The sequence below is a fragment of the Liolophura sinensis genome, chromosome 7 (assembly GCF_032854445.1).
Source record: "Liolophura sinensis isolate JHLJ2023 chromosome 7, CUHK_Ljap_v2, whole genome shotgun sequence".
Taxonomy (NCBI): Eukaryota; Metazoa; Mollusca; class Polyplacophora; order Chitonida; family Chitonidae; genus Liolophura; species Liolophura sinensis.
The window spans coordinates 35558382-35577800 of NC_088301.1; the positions used below are offsets into that span (position 1 = coordinate 35558382).

The window sequence follows — 19419 nt, forward strand, 5'->3', positions numbered from 1 at the left end:
TTAGCAGTTTCTGTCGTTTGAAAGTTGGACATTAGGTGTTTAAAACCTATAATTACATTTTACTTCACCGGAAATGTCCATGGTGTCCAGGTCTTACTGCACCGTGTGCGTGCAGCACAGAATGCACGTAACAATCATATCAAGTGGAGGTAGGCCTACATGTATGTACCTCCATGCGCCCTTCAAAACAGGAAACTGATGTCAGTACAACAATTTACTAGGTAAATTAATGTGGAATCTTAGCTAAGATAAAACCTATTTAATACCAAAAAGATGAAAATAAAAGATAACTGACAGTTAACTTCTGTACAACTGCCTCTGCATGTTTGTCCTTCAAGGGGAAATACCCTTGATGCCTTGCGCATTTCACAAATAATCGAAAGGATTACTCCCCTTCAATAGCAGAACTCTTTTATCCCATGTGCAGTGAAAATGGCATCCGTTGAAAGAGCACTGCGAATGTTAAGGAATTTGCCTCGCGTTGCGATTAACAACATCAAATGTATGCCAGGATCGAGAAAACGGGTAACATCCATTGTTTTATGATTCTTTGCTAAGCATAACTGACTTGTTACTAAACTTTTAACAATCCAGTTACTTGAAAGACTATCATGCTACACGACTTGTAGACCATACAGTGTTCAGATTTCGTTATATTGATGCACATGAATGCATGTCTATATAATAGGAAAAAGAAAACAAATAATTTTACACCGAAGACACAACACACCAGGTGTAAAACGTGCACTGGAATATGGACACAGACGGTTAGCTATAGGCCTACACTAAAATGTTGCCCAGCTGGCATGGTCATCCTTTGGTCGTCAAGTTGTCTGATCCCAGTCTGGTACAAAGTCAATTGGTCCAATAAATCACAGACGGTTAGCTATAGGCCTACACTAAAATGTTGCCCAGCTGGCATGGTCATCCTTTGGTCGTCAAGTTGTCTGATCCCAGTCTGGTACAAAGTCAATTGGTCCAATAAATCAAGTTGTTTGACAACGTGAAACGTCTTTTATGGGATTAAGTGTATGAATCTTTAAGATTCACTCAATTTTCTGTACTTCAATCATAAATGTTATCAAGATATCATCAAGGCCGATCATAATCATGAGCAAATTCAAGTCGTGTGATGTACGTATACAGAAGGGCATGGTCGGAAACTAAGTTTAACCGATTTTAAAATTGAAGCGTTTGCCTGTTAGTTTCACGCTCATTTGTTTATGATGTCCTTGCGAGTCTCATGCGGCCAGCATTTTGTCGAAAACATCAACAATGTGGTCATAATCGCACAAAATTCAGCGCATAGATAACTGATTTATCTGTAAACAGAGCCATTCTTTTCTATCCAGTCTATCCCATAATATCACCCATGTCATGTTTTCGGAGAAAATAGACAGAAGATAATGACGCTGTATCTAGATACATCACATATTTACATTTTGATGGATTCCATCCACATTGTGGATAATTCTGACAGACTGTTGGTGGCTCTAGGGATTCGCAGGCAGATGAATTTTAAATGCTTTATTTTTAAAATCGGTAAACCTTTGTTTCCAGCCTTGTCCTTCTGTATATAGGGGGCCTATGCAACACACATAATTATGTAGGCCTACATTTAGTAGTTTGACCAAGCCTGTTTGATTGAGTGCCTGTGATCACATGTAAATTGATGTCACAGGACATCATTATAACAACGTATGCAACCTGAATTTTGAGATGTGCAGGTGAAGATAAATGTGCACGGTTTTTGTTGCAGGAAACAAGACGAAGAGGCTTTGCCAGAGGCCGCACTCATGGTAGAGGAACAAAAGGTCAAGGTCAGAGTATGACTCTGCCACGGCTTGGGTTTGAGGGGGGTCAGACCCCATTCTACCTAAGGATCCCTCAGGAACCATATTACCACAACCAGCAGTGAGTTCTTATGAATTTGATTTATCTCTGTTTTGCCTGTAAATCTTTCTTTGGTCAAAATGGATGATAATTCCAGTCCTTTCTTTTGGAGAGTTGTGAATTGTATATGCATTTAAGTTCATGTGTACAACTTTGTGAGTCTGTATGTTGGTCTTGAGTACAAGGAGACATTTTTGTGACCATATAGGTCAGAATTTTTATTCACTCAAATTCAGAGCATTCTCACTGTTCAGTTTTGAACTAACTGACTTCAGCTTGGGATTACAGCTGAGCCCATTTCTTTACTTGAAGATAAACAAAGAAAGAATCCTTGTGGCCTGAAGTATGGAGAACAATAAACATCTAGTGTGATTCCAGAATAATTTTGGAAATTGGACTAAATTAACCTGGTATGTTTCAGTTTGCGTCGTCAGTACCTTCCGTTGAGTCTGTTACAAATCCAGCGTATGGTTGACCTTGGTCGGCTGGACACCACCCAGCCCATTGACCTTACTGCACTCTGTAACACCCAGATAGTTAATCTGCAGATTGAGCGCAAGCAGTATGGGGTGAACCTTACGGATGAGGTAGGAATAGAGCAAAACTGAGATCCAGTGTTGTGCCTAAGCTGTAGTATTAAAAGTTTGATTTTCCTGGTGTGATGGAATGGATAATATATCCATATTATATATAATATTTTTTTTTAAATAAAGCATGTTATTGCTCAGGTATACATATAAATCTGATTTGCCCAAAGATGGGTCATTCAGTTTGTAATAATATGCGAGTGAAGGGCTTTGATGTTAATGTAATACTATAATATAAGAGAACTATTGACATAAGCTGTCACATTTGGCTTTATACTGATAGTTCTATAAATGTGGAAATCATGAATTGGCATCAGATCGTTTGCATGACATTAAAAAAATACAGACTGGCTGGATACCTAGGAATCCAAGCTCTAAGCACAGCATCTCTGGCCATGCATCAAGACACAGTTAACATTGTATTAGTAAATGTATTTGAAAAAAGTATTAAGTAGGAAGTGAGACTGGATCATTCTGTTTTATGTTATGTATATTTTTGCTTAGCAGGTTGTCTATTATTAATACAAGGTATTCCAAATTTCCTTTTTTTTAATTATTCATTTTCACATCCGCACTGTTCACTCTTTCAATGTGCGGAGTATATTCGCCGGAAACATTTACAAAAACCACCCTGTTCACCATGTTAATATTTGTTGCAGTTAAAAAGCATCAAGATTAATGTAGGACAGTTATGGTAGTGCGTATAAAATATGGAGGGATATTCACATCCAGTTGTTTTTATGTGGTGTCTTCCATCTGATTTTAGGGTGCAGACATTTTCAAGGCAAAGATCAATCTGGAGGTTCAGTGGACAAGTGAACAAGCAATTGCTGCAGTAGAGAAAAATGGAGGGGTTATAACAACAAGGTTTTATGACCCTGTCTCTCTATATGCTCTTCGAAATCCAAAGCATTTCTTCCAAAAAGGTGTTCCCATCCCACGATGCAAACTCCCACCGCAAGATGCAATAGAATACTATTCAGATGCCAAATCTCGTGGATACTTAGCAGATCCTGCAAAGATACGCGAGGCACGTTTTGAGTTGGCTCAAAAATACGGATATGATCTTCCAGACTTAGCCGAGGACGAACTCTACGAAATGTTTTTGCAGTACAAAGATCCAAGACAAATATTTTATGGACTCGAACCAGGCTGGGTTGTGAACTTGAAAGATCAAGTTGTACTGAAACCAAAGTCGCAGGAATTATTAGAGTATTATCGCTCATGAGGCTTGTATTTTTAGTACCATATTTCGAATGTGCTTACATCCAGCACGATGTTGTGGATTGTTGAAGGACACTGACAAAGATTACCTATTCTGTTAGTGCTTATCTCTTATCAACAGCTTTGGTCCTGTGCCACATCCTGTTACTCCTATTCTGATTGGTGGTTTTTGTACTGCAAAACCTGTTAATTTGATTTTGTGAAGTTGATGATGCTCATATTTGGATGCTGAAATCTTATTTCACCTAAAATTTCATCCATGGTTATGGCACTCATTTTACCTGTTTCAGATAATTCTGTTGGTCTTATAAAGGTGTTTAGAGGATTACAAAAGTTTAAGATTCAGTGCTAAAAGTTTATTTAATATTTTTCACTTTTATTGGCCTTTATAAATGCACTGTTTGGCAGATTTTTAGGTCAAATGGGCTAACTTTGTCAGCTTATTGTGGTCTTGGGAAGCAAACTGTATCACGACTTCATACTTGATCAGTTGGCATTCAATTTATCTTGAATATAATAATGTTTATTCTCAACTTACCAAGTTCTACATGTAAAAGTTTGAGGTTTGGAAATATTCACTTCAACAGTTATTATAAGCCTCAAGTTGGAAGCCTTAGGATTAAAAAAGCTGACATCAGTAGTTTGTCAGTATTACAGTAACCACACATCAAACAAAGCATAAAATTCACTTCTGTCTATAACAGACTATCAGAAAACATCTGATTACAGTTTGCATAATTAGGTTTTGATTTTATAAAGGTTCTTTGCAAAAAAAATGTAAATGCCTTTGTCTTTGATTCAAGATATCACGTCTAAGATTGTACTGTATGAATATCTACATCTGTTTACAAAGTTTAGAAAAGGTGGGTTCAGTGGCAGAGTGGTGAAGATGCTTACCTTTTATTCACAAGGTGTGGATAAACCTTGGAGTATATATATGCCTTAGCTGTTTGTGCAGTCGTAATGTTTGTTGAAAGCCGCTTGTCTTGCACCAGTATTAAATATGGTGTGAATATCTGTACATTAAATGTAAAAGATCATCAGTAAGTTACCAGAGATCAGTGGTTTATCCAAGAACTAAAGTTTTCTTCACCCAACCCAATCCAGTGATAAATTCTTGAGTATAGCATTAAACAATCCAATAAAATGCAGAAACGAATGCAATGTTTAAGATTTCTTTTCATGGGTGTCCTCCATGTGTTATCTGATTGGTCCAGTCACTTTCCTGACACAACGGGAGAGCAGTCTGAACCTCACGTTTCATAAATGAGCATGGTGTTAACCACTGGCTCTGTTGAATCCAGTGTCCAATCATTCTCCAAGGCATCTCATCGTGGTCGTTTACATAGCTATGGCATACAATCTCATGGGGACCATTTGCTGCCTGAAGAAGTGAATTCCAAGCTTTTGTCTAATGACTTAAAATATTCAGACCCTGTGCCATATTATAGAGTTCTCCTGTTAAACTGATCTGTTTTAGGCAGGTTATATTTCCCATACAAAGTATTTTCTCAGAAAAGGCCACAGCTTAACCCCATATGTACCAGTGTTGAGGTTCAACAAACGGGAATCACTTCTGGTTTGTTCATGGCATTGGTATTTCATAACATTCTCAATAACATTACACAAAGAGATTGGCGGACACGTATGGGGAGCACACAGGTAGCTCTCCAGGTACCTGTCGTTTCAGGACCAAATTAACTACGAAGGTGAAGTTAATCCTCGCACAAACAATGCATTTTCTGGTTGATGTATGGATGTACAACAATCACCCATTAACTCAAGAAGAAGTGGATTTTACAACTTGGACTCCCAGACAACAGTTAGCATGAAAACACAGTTCACTTTGGCAGAGATTTGTATGCTTTAATGACAACTTTGAGGAAATGGTATTCTTTCCATTGGAACTGGTGTAAGTAAGTTTTTCCTTTGTCCTTTTAAGGCCAGCAAGAATTATCTAGTCAAAATCACATAAACTATCACACCAAATAGGGTGGCACCAAAGTACCTCCCCTTGATGCAACTCTCCAACTTAAATGTCTTGTTGTAAGCTGTGGTTATAAGACGACATTCAGAGGAAATTTAAATATTCCCTAATAAAATAAATGTACAACACAGAGCTTCAGTGATATTGTATATTTTAGCCAAGCTGAAAAAACACTGATTCCATTAAAGATCTCTCAACATTTCTGCAACTCTCGATGGTTGTCATGTTTTTCGACATTGTTTTCTTGAAAATGGTTGTCTCTGTCATGACCTGCTTGCCTACCTCATTAGAGGAGGTCCAAATCATTCCTCAAAAATAACCTGGCATTGCTTCAAGCTGCTGTCGTGTGACAAGGGAGGTAATTCACAGGCGGCCTGTTGTATCCGCCGAACCACTAAACAGCCACATCTAAAGAGCTGAGGCAACCAGGATTCGCTAAATGAACATTTTTAAATGCTTAGTAGTTTCTTATCTTGAACAAGTCAGGCAGCAACATAATTTACCTAGTAGACAGGGTCATCTATAGTAAAACAATAGATTTATTTATAAAATAAATGTGTTATTTATAAAATAAATCTGGAAAAGCTACGACATTTTTAAAATTTTTAGCCAAAAGTAGCATTACTTTTTAATGTTCTCTCACATTATGTTTCCTTTTTACTCCAAATTTGATCTTACATTTTATATTGCAATCTTAAATGATTTTTTCAATACATCCATATTGTAAAGAACACTTTGGTTAATCTGAACAGCAGAATGCATATTTAACAGGAATAAATTTGAATTATTTACCTAAAAAAATTCTGAAACAAGTGGAGAAAGCACAACTGGAATCCTTATAGCGAACACAGATTGTTCCATATTAATTTCACTGGTTGCTTTCATTTATTTGTTCATCCTGTCAAAATGTTCCACTGCGTGTACCTCACTTAAGAATGGCCCACTGGGAACAGCCAAAGCAACCAAACGATAGTGTGTCTTAAGCGGAGGTAATGATGTTTACATATCTGACCATATAAATCGACAATCATGCCAGAAGAAACTGTAGCACTCCTATCACTGGATTGCATGATTCACTGAATCAAGAAGGTTGGTTTTATGATCAGCAGGATTGGCTCTAGCTTCGTATGTACAAATTGTAACCTCTTGTCGTCGAGCCTATAATGAAAAAACAGGAGATTGTACAGTGCAGTGCTTTTACAGTACAAATTCACAGCTGTGTACTACATTTCTGCTAGTCATCCACTCAAGCCCCTCTTTAAGTGAATGGTCCATGTTAAGACATGAGATATCAAAAATTTTACCAACTGGCATGTGGTAAAAAAACAGTTCTGAATGCCTAAATTCTAAATGACCGACCAACCGACCAACCAAGTCCAGTTTGAGTGGAGGAAATACAATCCTGGTCCAACAGGCCAGGGTACGCCTTGGCCCAGGAACTCAATAGCCACACAAGTTTTAGGCTATTTTTTAGGAGTAAAATTATAATTGGAAGCCAGAAAAGAACTGTCCCCTTTGGCAGAACCTCATATACTTATGGGGGTACTGGGTGAGTGAGTGCTTGGGGTTTAACGTCCTACTTAACAATTGTCCAATCATATGACGACAGAGGAATTCTTAGAGTGGCATACAACGTGCCTCCTTGTTGCAGAACAGATTTCCACCGTTTCTTTTATCTAGTACTGCTTCACTGAGACGACTTACCAAAGGCATGTAAGCCGCCCAAATGCTCTCAATGCTGAACGTCAAGCCAGGAAGATGCAGCTTCCTCTTTTAAAGTCTTAGGTGTCACCCGACCCAGGTCTGACCCTGGATCTTCCGCTCTCGAAGGGGATATGGGGTACTGGAGCTATGGGACTACTATCCCATCCAACTAGGTGACCCCTCAAGTTCTTGCCTTTACCCAGTCCCTCCCCCAATCTTTTTCTGCCTATGTGTACTTGTGCATTTACTGTATTCGTCTATTTGATTGGTGTTTTACATCGTACTCAAGAATATTTCACTTGTATGATGACGGCCAGCATTATGATAGGAGGAAACCGGGCAGAGCCCACTGGAAACCACGACCATCCGCAGGTTGCTGGCAGACCTTCCCATGTATGGTCGGAGAAGAAGACACCATGAGCTGGACTTGAACTCACAGCGACCACATTGGTGGGAGGTTCCTGGGTCATTGCACTGCACTGGTGTGCTAATCCCATCAGCCACTGAGGCCCACCTCGTATTGGTAGTCCTTTGTAACAACACTGATGTTGAAAACTAGAAGGGAAGACATCATGCTGTACCCACCTCTGTGTAATCTCCTCTTAACCCTATGTAATAAATCTTAGTGGAGTCAGCTCCAAAATTTGATGGGAAGTGCAGGGACAAGTGATGAACACCTGAGAATCTGGCTATTCTGAAAAATTGCACATGTATTGAAGTGTCAAGGATAGGATTTTATTAATATACAGAGGAAATAAAAACATCAATTAAAGAGATGCATGAAGCTATGCTAACCAAACCACCAACTAAATCACTATGGATAATTTACAGCCCAGCAGGTGAATCTGTCCTCAGGACTCATGAACGTGACCACAACATATAATGAAGGAAAAATAAAACTAAGCTTCAAGTACATGTACTGTATAAAAATGAATTAAAGCAGAATGATAAAGAATGAATTATTTTCACATAGAAAATTTATTGCAAATTTATGAAAGTTAAAATATTTCCTGAGATGTCTGTTGATAAAATTTTTTGCAATTTAAATTAAATGTGTTAAAGTTTACCTATAAGAAAAACTTTAACCAGCAAAGACGGTACAGTTTGACAACATACACAAGAAACCCGAGTTAAACTTAAAAACTTGTAGCTTTGTGTAATAGGTGGAACATTCTAGGTCTTTCACCTAATTAGTGTGCACATGAAAATCCATAAACACATGATTATCGACTGGCACTTTTAACAAGCAGGGCATCATATAAAGACTATCTTGGGCTTACTTTGTGGTGTATTCGACTTCCCCCTCAGGGTCAGGATTTAACATGAACTCCTGCTCTGCTTCACACCCAGTATCGTCAAAATTCATGTTAGGTCGATTCTTAAATCTGGAAGAAAGATTTGGACGCATAGCAATTACACAGCCAGAACCCAGATGAAGCGATTTAGAATTACAAGATTGACAAAGGCCAAAAATGCAACCTGAGAAAAAAAATTGCAAACATGGATGTTCTGATTTAGAAAATATGGAATATAGTATTTACTAAAAGGTATATAGAGGGGTTTAATGTTCTATTGGACCTTGAGACAACTGACCATGAAATTTTTTGGAGAGTCAATGTCCTGCTGTTGAAGAAAAAACTGTAACACCCAAATCATCATGGGCAAATATATTTATGAATATACAAAGTGAATTTGGAGTAAAGCCCAACCTGCCGAAAGCTTAGCTTCATTCTTTAACCCACCCTAAATCCTCAACGATATGACCTGTAGAGCACAACTTTAGAGCAAATTAAATTCATAACTGATATCACTTAGAAGACTAAAATGTTTTTTCAGGTAGAGCCACATATAAATTTCACAGAAATTACTAATATTCCTCAAATATACCAAAACATGCACAAAATTTGTGGTCAAATTTGTAGAGGATATAGGGTAGATTTCAACATGGAATACTGTAGGTGATGTTATTTACAATAGTTTTGATTTTTTTTTCCCTGGTAACAACCTTTAATTTAATCTGTACTTTAGTGTACAATACTTACAATCTAACTTTGCTGGGATGAGTATCAGCTTCACCTCCTATAAGAATCAATCCTTTTAACTTCACATTGCCTGTAAACCTGAAATAATATAAAAAATATACGTACTTGGCTTGTCTGATTATTACTTTGTTAACTGATGTATTAAGACAAAGAAGCACTTGTAGTCCATTGGTTTCCCTCCACTAATTTTTCCCCCCATATTATGTACTCACTGTATGCTGATTTCATAACCAGTCTGCTGTAAAGTTATATGCATTTTATTATTTATATAAAGGTGACAATGTCAGGATTTTCATCACTGATAAAAGTGATATCTCAAGACTAAAGTTAGATATCACTTTTGTTATTACACACCCCAATGCCCTGATGCCACAAAGAAATATTTTGCTTTATGATGATCCCATTCAAGCTTAGCGGAATGACGTCCTAATACAACTTCAGTCTTTAACATTTTATGTCACGCAACAAGACACAACATCATACAAGATGTCATGTACGACGTCATGCTATATACACAAACCTGTGAAGGCATACAGCTAAAAACATTGCTTAAACTTGCTCAAATACACAAAATCATGATATTGTCAAAATATACATAATAAATAGAATATTGCACAGTGAAGATTGATTATCATAAATACTTTTCCCGTGAAAGGCGGAAATGATAGCCTACTCAACGCTTCGCATCTCATGGGTTATCATTTTCACCTCTCACTCGAAAAATATTTATGATATTCAACCTTCACTATGCAATATCCTCTATGTATTTAACACTGTGAAGATGTGGTCACCATAACTTATAATATTGACCCTTCAGAAAACCTGAATGTTTATGCCTTATGGCATTCCATGTTTATCTATAATGTATACTTACGGAATTTTCAACAGTAGTTCTTGATCAGCATCACTTTCCACAAACTATTTCAAAAAAAACAAATATCAATCAGACTATGCATTTATAATTGAACTAAATGTGTAAAAAAAAAATCTGTTATCGGCAGTCATATTAAAATCCAGAGGCTACTGGAGTACACCTCATGAAAAGTAACATTCTGGTTTATATTTCAAGCTACATAAATAATGTGTTATAAAAAAATCGCAATTGATACTCAAGAAAGGCTGAAATTATAAGTGGTAGATAGAACTTGAATGGGGAACATTGGGAGTTTCTTGAGCTTTATTTCTGTGTTAGATTTAAAGAACTGGAATCAATTGTGTTCTAATTGCAATCCAGAAGTACATCAAGTGTCTCTTAATGTACCTCTGATAGTACCTATGATATAGCATGGTTCAATGACCAATATGTTACGAAGTATTAGTAAGTCTATATTACAAGCATTAACTGTGCCAGGACGAAATATGGAAACATATTAACTGACAACTTCTGAATTAAAACATTAAGTCGTCATCTATAAGTAAGCAATGATTTCAAAGTCTGGCTTAAGTCAACGCCATTTCACAAAAATAAAAACAAAAATACAAATTATAAAAATTGAAGGAAAACTAAAAGAAAGGGAAAAAAGGTGAAGAAAGAAAAGAAATTAGAACAAACAATAATGACAAATAGATCGTAAAATTCCGTACATTCTCTTTATCTTTCCGCTTATCCCATGGCTTAAAAACTGTCTTCCCAGATCCATCGATCGTTTCGTTTAAACACTGAACTTTGTCAGTATCGATCTTCAAGTAAAGACTGAATAACGCTCCCCTCTGTTCTTCGGTGGTGTGTACATCGTGGTCGTGGTCTTCCCCACATCCATGGCTGTGTCCGTGTCCCGCCATGTTGTTACTTGATTATCGCCCCGCTTTTGTGATTATCTCCCTTTATTCCGACTGAATCTGTGATACTCACTGGACAAGTACACAAGTAGTTGGCTACATGCAAAGTATGAAAGAACCAAGATGCAAACTGATAGATAAATTGACATTTATCCTACCTGTTTTTAGGCCAGTTTTAAATGGCACATGCCCGTCAGTAAATGGAAATTTATTCAAACATGTATATTCTGAAATGTATTTGGACTTGAACAGCTAGTCATATGCAAGGCTTGGTGTAAAGCTGGTTGCGGAGTGGGGTAGGCTTACTCTTATCGAGTAACGCATTTAATTGCAAGAGTTACGGACGGAGACAGCCCCCATTGTGTTGGATTGATGGTAAGGAACATTTACCGCTGTTTAGATGCGCGTTAAATCTCCACTAGTATAAATCCGACACATGTCCTTACAAATTAATCAACCTAGATGTTTTTAGTGTGATACATGTATAAGTGTGAACTCCAAACCCCGAGATCGCTGGTTTAAATCCCAGGCTGGTAAACTCTTACACTTGGCGCTTCGAGCAGGATTGCTTTGGCGGCTTATAAAGCAGACTGTGATGCTTTGGTGGACCCTCTGTGTGTGTTCTCTCCTACCTGGGTAGTACAAGGACGTGACTAGGAAACTGAGGGTGAATGTAACACGGTGACACGGTAACACCGCTTTTCGGAGATATAAATTTAAGACTAAATGTATCTATCAACGTAGACTAGAGGGTAACCTAGAAGATAACTGGACGGTTATATGTGGTCTTTACCTGCCGCGTTAATTGTCGGTGATTTCACCGCCTTAGCCGAGTTTATACCTTAATATCACAGCATCATAAAATCCATCATTGTGTTCCTGAACGACTGTAATTACAATCATTGTCATGTGCTCTGTACTGAAGCAGAAGCTGAAAACCATCTGTCCAAGAGTGTTGGGAAGTGTTGGCCTATAAAAATATAGGCCTTCGTATGTATCACCTATAAAGGAGCTCACACTATAAACCACAGACGATCGAAGACCATATATTTGTACATCATCGGTTATGGTTTGTATAATGCTATAAGCGTGTATATATAAAATGCAATTTTAACAATGTAATCGATGAACACGAGAAAATGAATCGGGTGTAACGAAAATATTCATGAAAAGACGTGATTTCTGTTTTTTTCCTCTTTGCATCGTGGTGATCTACCTGTTTGTCCCGGTGTTTAAAAAGTGCATCTTTTATCATATGTATGTGACTTCATATACAGCAAGCTTTAACACGTTCGACAAATACCTGAAAATGAAGGTAGTTAACTTTATGAAACCATTTTTCAGGGGACCTGAAAGTTGAACTCAAATAACATTTTTATAACTTTCACACATTTTCTGTGAGTCGAGCTATTCAGATAGGATAATTTACTTTGTTTATGGTTATTACGCCCAACCTTAAATACATCACATCCATATATCAACGTTAAATAAATAAGCAATTTTAAATCGAATCAAAACGTCACTATACATAGCATCCACATTTCATTTTCGGTGGGGAATGGACAAACGGTCTAGACTGACTGTAGAGCTTTTACTATTTAGCGTCTTATAAATTTATAGGATAAAACTCTTGACCAATGAGGTCGCATGTTCGCTTTAGTTTTAAGTTAGGAGCTTTATGGGGTATAATTAGCAAAATTCAGCTTTTCCGCGATCCGGGCACTCCCGGGTGTTCACCTCCAAGACTTTTTGAGCAGTTAAACACCAGTCACAAAAAATAAAATAAAATATATTTAAGATTTTCCTTAATATAGTCCACGTGTATATACTTATAGCTCGCAGTTTAGCCACAGAAATAGTATTTTAAGTACATTTCATCTTCTTCTATACCGGTATAATGATTTTACACGAATAATATACTTCTGCATTTTAAGGTTAAATAAACATCAAGGGTTTTTAATTTGGTTGCGCGATAGATTTTACACTATAAGAGGGAATTTTACATCCACAGGCTACGTGTATAATATATATATATACTAACAAATCAAAATCTGTATGGAAATTGTCTCCTGTGACATTTTCAGTTTTTTTTTTATTTGGATGTGCGATGGATTTTACACTATAAGAGGGGAATTTAATATCTACGGCCAATAAGAATCAAGAATGTACACTATATATATACTAACAGATCAAAATCTGTATAGAAATTGTCTCCTGTAACATTTTCATTTAGCAAAGTGCGTAAAATATAACATTTGTATTGTATTGATTCATACTATTGATTGTATATGATCATTTTCTCATTATACACGATGTTGTTGATGGTAAAACCGTGCACTTCCATACAAAAATGGATTGCACTTTGCCTTCTGGAGTGACTGTGTGTGTGGTGGTAGGAGGGGAGGGGTTGCTTTCCCACGCGCACGCTATGGCTGCGCATATACGCGACCATATCATTAAGATGTCAGATTAGTGGAAGGTCATGGGAATTAACCTATGCAACCAATGAACCGAGGATAAGTTTGGGTGGAACAATACGTCGCTGCCAGAAGCCATACGCCCCAGCTAGAAAGTCGCAGCAAAAAACGTTCAGCTTGCATCTTCCAGTTTCAGTGAGTGGTTCCATTTCATGAGAGTGTGTGGCATTATAGAGGGATATATGGCAGTTGTACTATAGCGTTGATGATACAGTACATATCGTATACACTTCCAAGATGATGGATGGGAACATCAGATGAGGTTAAAGAAAATCAGCCCAATCCAGTAACAATAACTGCTCCAAATATTGTCTATAACTTTTACAAAATTTGAAAACGAACCAGGTCCATGCTATAGTTGGGTATATTTAATGATTTACTGGATTCTGATGCGTCTGTAGGCTGGGTTTCTGTAAGTGGTTCACGTCTTGAAAAACCAGTTAGATGATATTGATGTAATTCAAAGGCTATGTATTGTCTAAGTGAAACCTCAGATCAAGCTGGAAAACCACTCCACTCTTCCACGGAGATGTTATCTTCGTTATACAATTTAACGAATTTCTTGATTCTTATTGGCCGTTGGTTTGTGTGTTATTACTGCGCTTAATAATATTAGGTTCTTATACAATTTTGTGTGCATGTTCAGTTTGTGTAACTAGCTGTGTAAGTTTTGCATCTTTAACAATTCACTTGACTTTAACAGGTCGTTGGTTTTGCGTATGTATCGTCCGATATAAATTCGTGAAATTGGCTTGTAATGCCTCCTTCTGAAAGAGCAGGGGCATCAAGTGTGGTTGGTAATTCTGCAATTGCCTCATACAGCTGCGCATGTATCTTGAAAATTAATGACAGGAGAATTATGAAAATCAACATTGAGTAGCCTATATATATATATATATATGGTTCATACTATATATACAAATTTAGACAACCCACGGAGGAAACAATATGTGTACAACTGATTATTATTATTATTTGATGACACCAAAGACTGTACATATGTACATAAGGCTCTTAATCATATACCATGCACGAAACATAAATATCTTTAGTTATTTTCATGCACAATTTAGATTTTTTTGTCTGTGTTTGTGTATTCTTTGCCCGTTTGTATCCAGATGTATGAATTCTTTTTATATTTATATACATCTACATGTAAATCCATAAATTTGTCAAGATCTCTCCGCCGGTATACCTATATCATTATAAAAGTAGTTTTTTTTGTTTTTAGTGTTGTTACATTCTTTTTATGTCGTTGGGTTCATTGTATAATTTGTAAATTTCTTGCGGTACTAGTTAAGTTGGAAATGGATTATATCAGATATTAATGAAACCAACACTTTCACTTCATACACGCGTGCTGTTATCGTATGTTTTATGTAGGTATATCTACATGTATATTTTTTCCCCAAAATTGTGACTCATTAAAGCGAATGAATATTAAAACTTCATAATGGTGTTTTCTTGACATTTTCTTTCAAAGTCCCAGTTATCATGACGTTGAAATAAGTTTTTTTTTTACAAATATGTACTAAATCCACTTGATTTTGTACCACAAGGTAATATTATTTCTTCTAGATTTCTTAATATCGCATTCATAGTAAACCGAACATAGCATACATAGTTAAGCTTACCATGAATATTATTTTCATTAAATATTAAAGCATATACCTCTTGGCGCTTTAGTGCCTTGTGGGTTATCCTTCCACTAATCACTCAAACAATAACAATGATTTTGTAACTTCACTACAGGCAATATTCTGTGTATGTCATTACATATCAAAATATACATGCTTCATATATTAACCTTTCGTTATGCCCAGACAGCAGGCGTCGAAAATTCCGCACATATATAGCTTATAACCATTCAAAATCTTACTCAAACAACGAATTATCAACGTAGTACAAAATAATTTATTTCGTTCATATATATACATGGCAATATAATTATGATGCGAGATTGTAAATTGTTTTACCCCGGTACACGATATCGTCGGAATACGCGACGTTGTGACATTATATACATGTACAATCTTGCATACACATGTATACATAGCCCTCTGTTCACAACGCTTTAAAAGTCACACACACATGCAAGTCGTACATATATATTAATTGGCTTTAAGTTATATATTAGTATTAAACCGAATCTAAGCGAGCAATTACTTGGTGAGGTATAGGTAATAAATTAGACAAATGAAACAATATGACCACGAAAACTCCGTGCGTGTAATCTCTCTAAGATGAGATACATCCACGCAATACAATATACATGCGCATTGGAACGACGGTAGAACAACATATACAAGTAACGCAAGCCCTGTTTGGCAAAAGTTATGTGTATGATCAGGTCATATGATATTCACCTTGCTGTGTACGCTAACCAATGGAAATCAATAATAATTACTACACTCTGCTTGGATGTTTCATATTGGACATATAGAGCGTGTCCTTTTACTGCATGGTTTACTTCAGGGTCTGTTGTCACTTCAATCGATTTTCACAGTTTGCGCAGGTTCCGTAAGTACAATCGCACATGGCAAACGACAATGGCTAACGACATGGAAGCCAACATTTGAGTCCCGTGTGCATCTAACAGCTGACCTTGCAACTTGTCACAAAGCACGGGCATCACCTAGGCAACGGGAGTTTTCTAGTCAGCCGAAAATAGATGCTATGCAAATGTGTAATATTTATAAAAAAAATCAATTCAACAGTTTGAGCATAAAACTGGATTTCAGGTATATACCTATCAAGCATAAAACTACAACATTTTAGCATTATACTACTATATATAAGCAAAACACGCTAAGCATGCAAGGAACAACGGTGTTCGTATCAGACAAAGAATTCCAGTCGCACCTTACTTATAACAAACCAAATTAAAATATTCGCTAAAACGCCTGCTCATATACAAGAAAACATTAATTACACATAAAGACAAAAGTGTATATTACACGTATTGCACGTTTGCCAGCCGTTTGCTGCTTGTAAAGTCTACATACAACTCTAGGTTCATCCCACACACACACGAAGTAAAAACACTTATCACCCATCATGCAGTCATAAATATATGTACAGTGAAATAAAAACTTCTCATTTGTACCTCTTTCTTACATGTGTACCTGAACGGAATATACATTGGCTACATGACAGCACAACACAAATACATTTATACTGCTTATAACATTATACAAAACATGAAGTCATGGCATACACGAAGTGCATGTCAGTTTACATTCTGGATTTTCACAGATCTGACTAGAATTTGCTCATCCATTGTTTATGCGGTTCATTTGTACCATTGTCTGGACACAAGCTACCATAAACAAACACATATATAAGTACACAGACAAACTTCCAGGCACACTTCCATACACATTTTCTTACAGCTGCATAGTACTATATACTTAAACTAAATCGCCTTTCTTCTTGCTACAGGAATCTCAAATAAAATTTTGCTAAACACAACACTAAAGCGACACTTCCAAACAATACTGATCACCGTCTTCCCAAGCTGGCTTATCTACATGTCTTTTGGCATGAATAATTAAGTTCTCCTCAGCTGGAAAACGAAAAAAAAAAACTAACGCTGCTGACTTTATAGAATGTCAACAAACTGGTTCAACGCCAGCATAATAATTAAATAATTAGTCACATGAAAAACACTTTGCCCTTTACCGGGACTAGTTTCAACGCACCAAAGGAAAGATTTTTCTAGTATAAATGGATTTTGTGCTGACATAAATACCTCTGTCGCAAGAGAAAAGCTTGAATATGTGTCATTACAACACGCCAATTTTGCATTTAATATATAACAGTTAAAACAAATCTCGGCCTTCCCATTTCTAGCAACATGTTTCTTTCGGCATTTACAAATTTCTAGTTAAATCTTCATACACCTTTTAACGTACTCACAAACTAAAGGTGGACAAAAACTGACAATGACATAAGCAACTTATTAACCCTCTTTACCAGTTTTATAAACTGTTTCTCAGCATTTTAGTTAGTCAGTACCTTGGATATTTTAATTTATACACCGAAAGGGTTTATGTAAAACATCTGCAACGTGTACACGCTATTACATGCAAATCCGAAGCGACAATCACAGCCCAGTTTACGTCACACACCAGGCAAAAGTCCGACGTTTGGGGCATTCACACAACAGATGGGACAGGCCTGTGTTTGTGTTGCTACAGAGCCTGACAGTTGTTTATCGATCCAACGAAGACCGCCATTGTTGAGTGTCGATTCGGACCATGGTCGCTGAACAACACAACACACGTATTCACATTCACCCACAGCGACCACAGCTTCGGCAAGGGTCGCATTAATAAATACATATTCATTATGCCTTGTTTTGACGAACTCTTGGTATGAAAATAGTTGAAAAATTTACATCTCTGGTGAAAATAAAAATTTCTTGCAACACTCGCACACGCCTCAGCAGCACATTTAGGGAACACACAGCCGGTGATTATGGACTTTAATTGTTCTGACATGGCGACATTTGGTCTGACAACAAAAGCGTTCAGCTGTCAATGTACCATCGCGTCCTTCAGAAAGTATTTTACTCTGTTTGGTAAAGGCAAGTTGTCCAGTTCGTTTTCACCCCTCAGTTTTGAAAGAATAACTGCTCGGCATCTATCCTGGAGGTTGAAATAGCTCCTTTTCCTCAGCCCTAAGCTCATTTCAGTTTTGGCAGCAGTTGAACACACAATTGGATACAGATCGTCTTCAATCTTATTTAAGCCCGTAAAAGCCACTCCTAAAGACAAACCATCTTTGAAATATGTCAGCGTACCTTGATTCCAGTCAAACAGCAGTCCAACTGTCGTTGCTTCATTCTCCTTGAAGGGTTTCGTATATTGTCTCCATTTTCCGTTATGCCACAACAGTCCCTTGTGAGACAAGCCCCAGCTTTGCCCGTCTTCTCCCAGCATATTAACAAAAGCATCGACGTGTAGACGAGCACGCTGGGTACCAATACCAAACATCATGCTCGTCCCAAATATCCTTTGTGAAATTTTGATTTCCCAGTAATGTTTGCCATAGTTCAGGATGCGGGTGCCCCTCACCCCTGCTGTACCATTGCTCCAGTTTGGATGGAAATGAGCTGTGAAACCTTGCCTACCATACAGTCTGACTTCGTGTGATTTGTCCCGCTTATTCCACGTCCAATTATCTGTGCAGTCATCTCTTACCAGAAATGGCATTTTGATAAGGTCGTGCATTTTGGCTGAGATGAAATTAACGATTCTCTGGTGAACCTTGTACTATACTGACTTAGCTTCCTGAATCTGTTGACGGCGAATGTGGCAAGGCTGCAAAATATAAGCACCTATTATGAAAAGGCTCCGGAGAAACACCAAAACAATTCGTTGGATTGTTTTAAGGCCACCGTGACTCTAGAAAGGAGTTCGGATATACACATATAACCAGTACCAGCAATAAGCCTAGGTCCATCGATCATTGGGTGCACAGTGGTGATCTCACACCATCTATACACGCGATGACTAAATATTCTCTTGGTTCATCTGCCCACCCACGGATCTGATGATCTGATGGGGCCCTTGTCACCCAGCCTAGATTTGGGAGGCTTTCTACGGCCTGTCATGCACGTCCTCTTACCCCTAGTCGATCTCGGATGAGCCGAGTCGTCTCGACGAACGTGCTGCCCCTGGGGTGGGTCGCCAGCTTCTGTAGTTGACAGATGGAGAAAGCTC

General features: G+C 37.5%; 3 protein-coding genes across 3 annotated transcripts; 1 reads left to right on the forward strand and 2 right to left on the reverse strand.

Annotated features, from left to right (window-relative positions):
• Window positions 1–426: 426 nt before the first annotated feature.
• Window positions 427–5368, forward strand: LOC135469916 (large ribosomal subunit protein uL15m-like). Its single transcript, XM_064748558.1, has 4 exons — window positions 427–525; window positions 1760–1914; window positions 2315–2480; window positions 3247–5368. Exons 1-4 carry the CDS (start codon window positions 433–435, stop codon window positions 3706–3708), a joined length of 876 nt encoding a protein of 291 aa, XP_064604628.1. The 5' UTR covers window positions 427–432; the 3' UTR covers window positions 3709–5368.
• A 12-nt stretch (window positions 5369–5380) lies between these two features.
• Window positions 5381–11219, reverse strand: LOC135469917 (PITH domain-containing protein 1-like). The gene is made up of 6 exons (XM_064748559.1): window positions 11022–11219; window positions 10312–10355; window positions 9438–9515; window positions 8676–8780; window positions 7981–8089; window positions 5381–6849 (listed from the first exon to the last, which is right to left on the reverse strand). Exons 1-6 carry the CDS (start codon window positions 11217–11219, stop codon window positions 6748–6750), a joined length of 636 nt encoding a protein of 211 aa, XP_064604629.1. The 3' UTR covers window positions 5381–6747.
• Window positions 11220–17434: 6215 nt separating this feature from the next.
• Window positions 17435–18990, reverse strand: LOC135471415 (SPRY domain-containing SOCS box protein 3-like). Its single transcript, XM_064750645.1, has one exon. The coding sequence runs from the start codon at window positions 18925–18927 to the stop codon at window positions 18232–18234; it is 696 nt and encodes a 231-aa protein (XP_064606715.1). The 5' UTR covers window positions 18928–18990; the 3' UTR covers window positions 17435–18231.
• Between the last annotated feature and the right edge of the window lie 429 nt (window positions 18991–19419).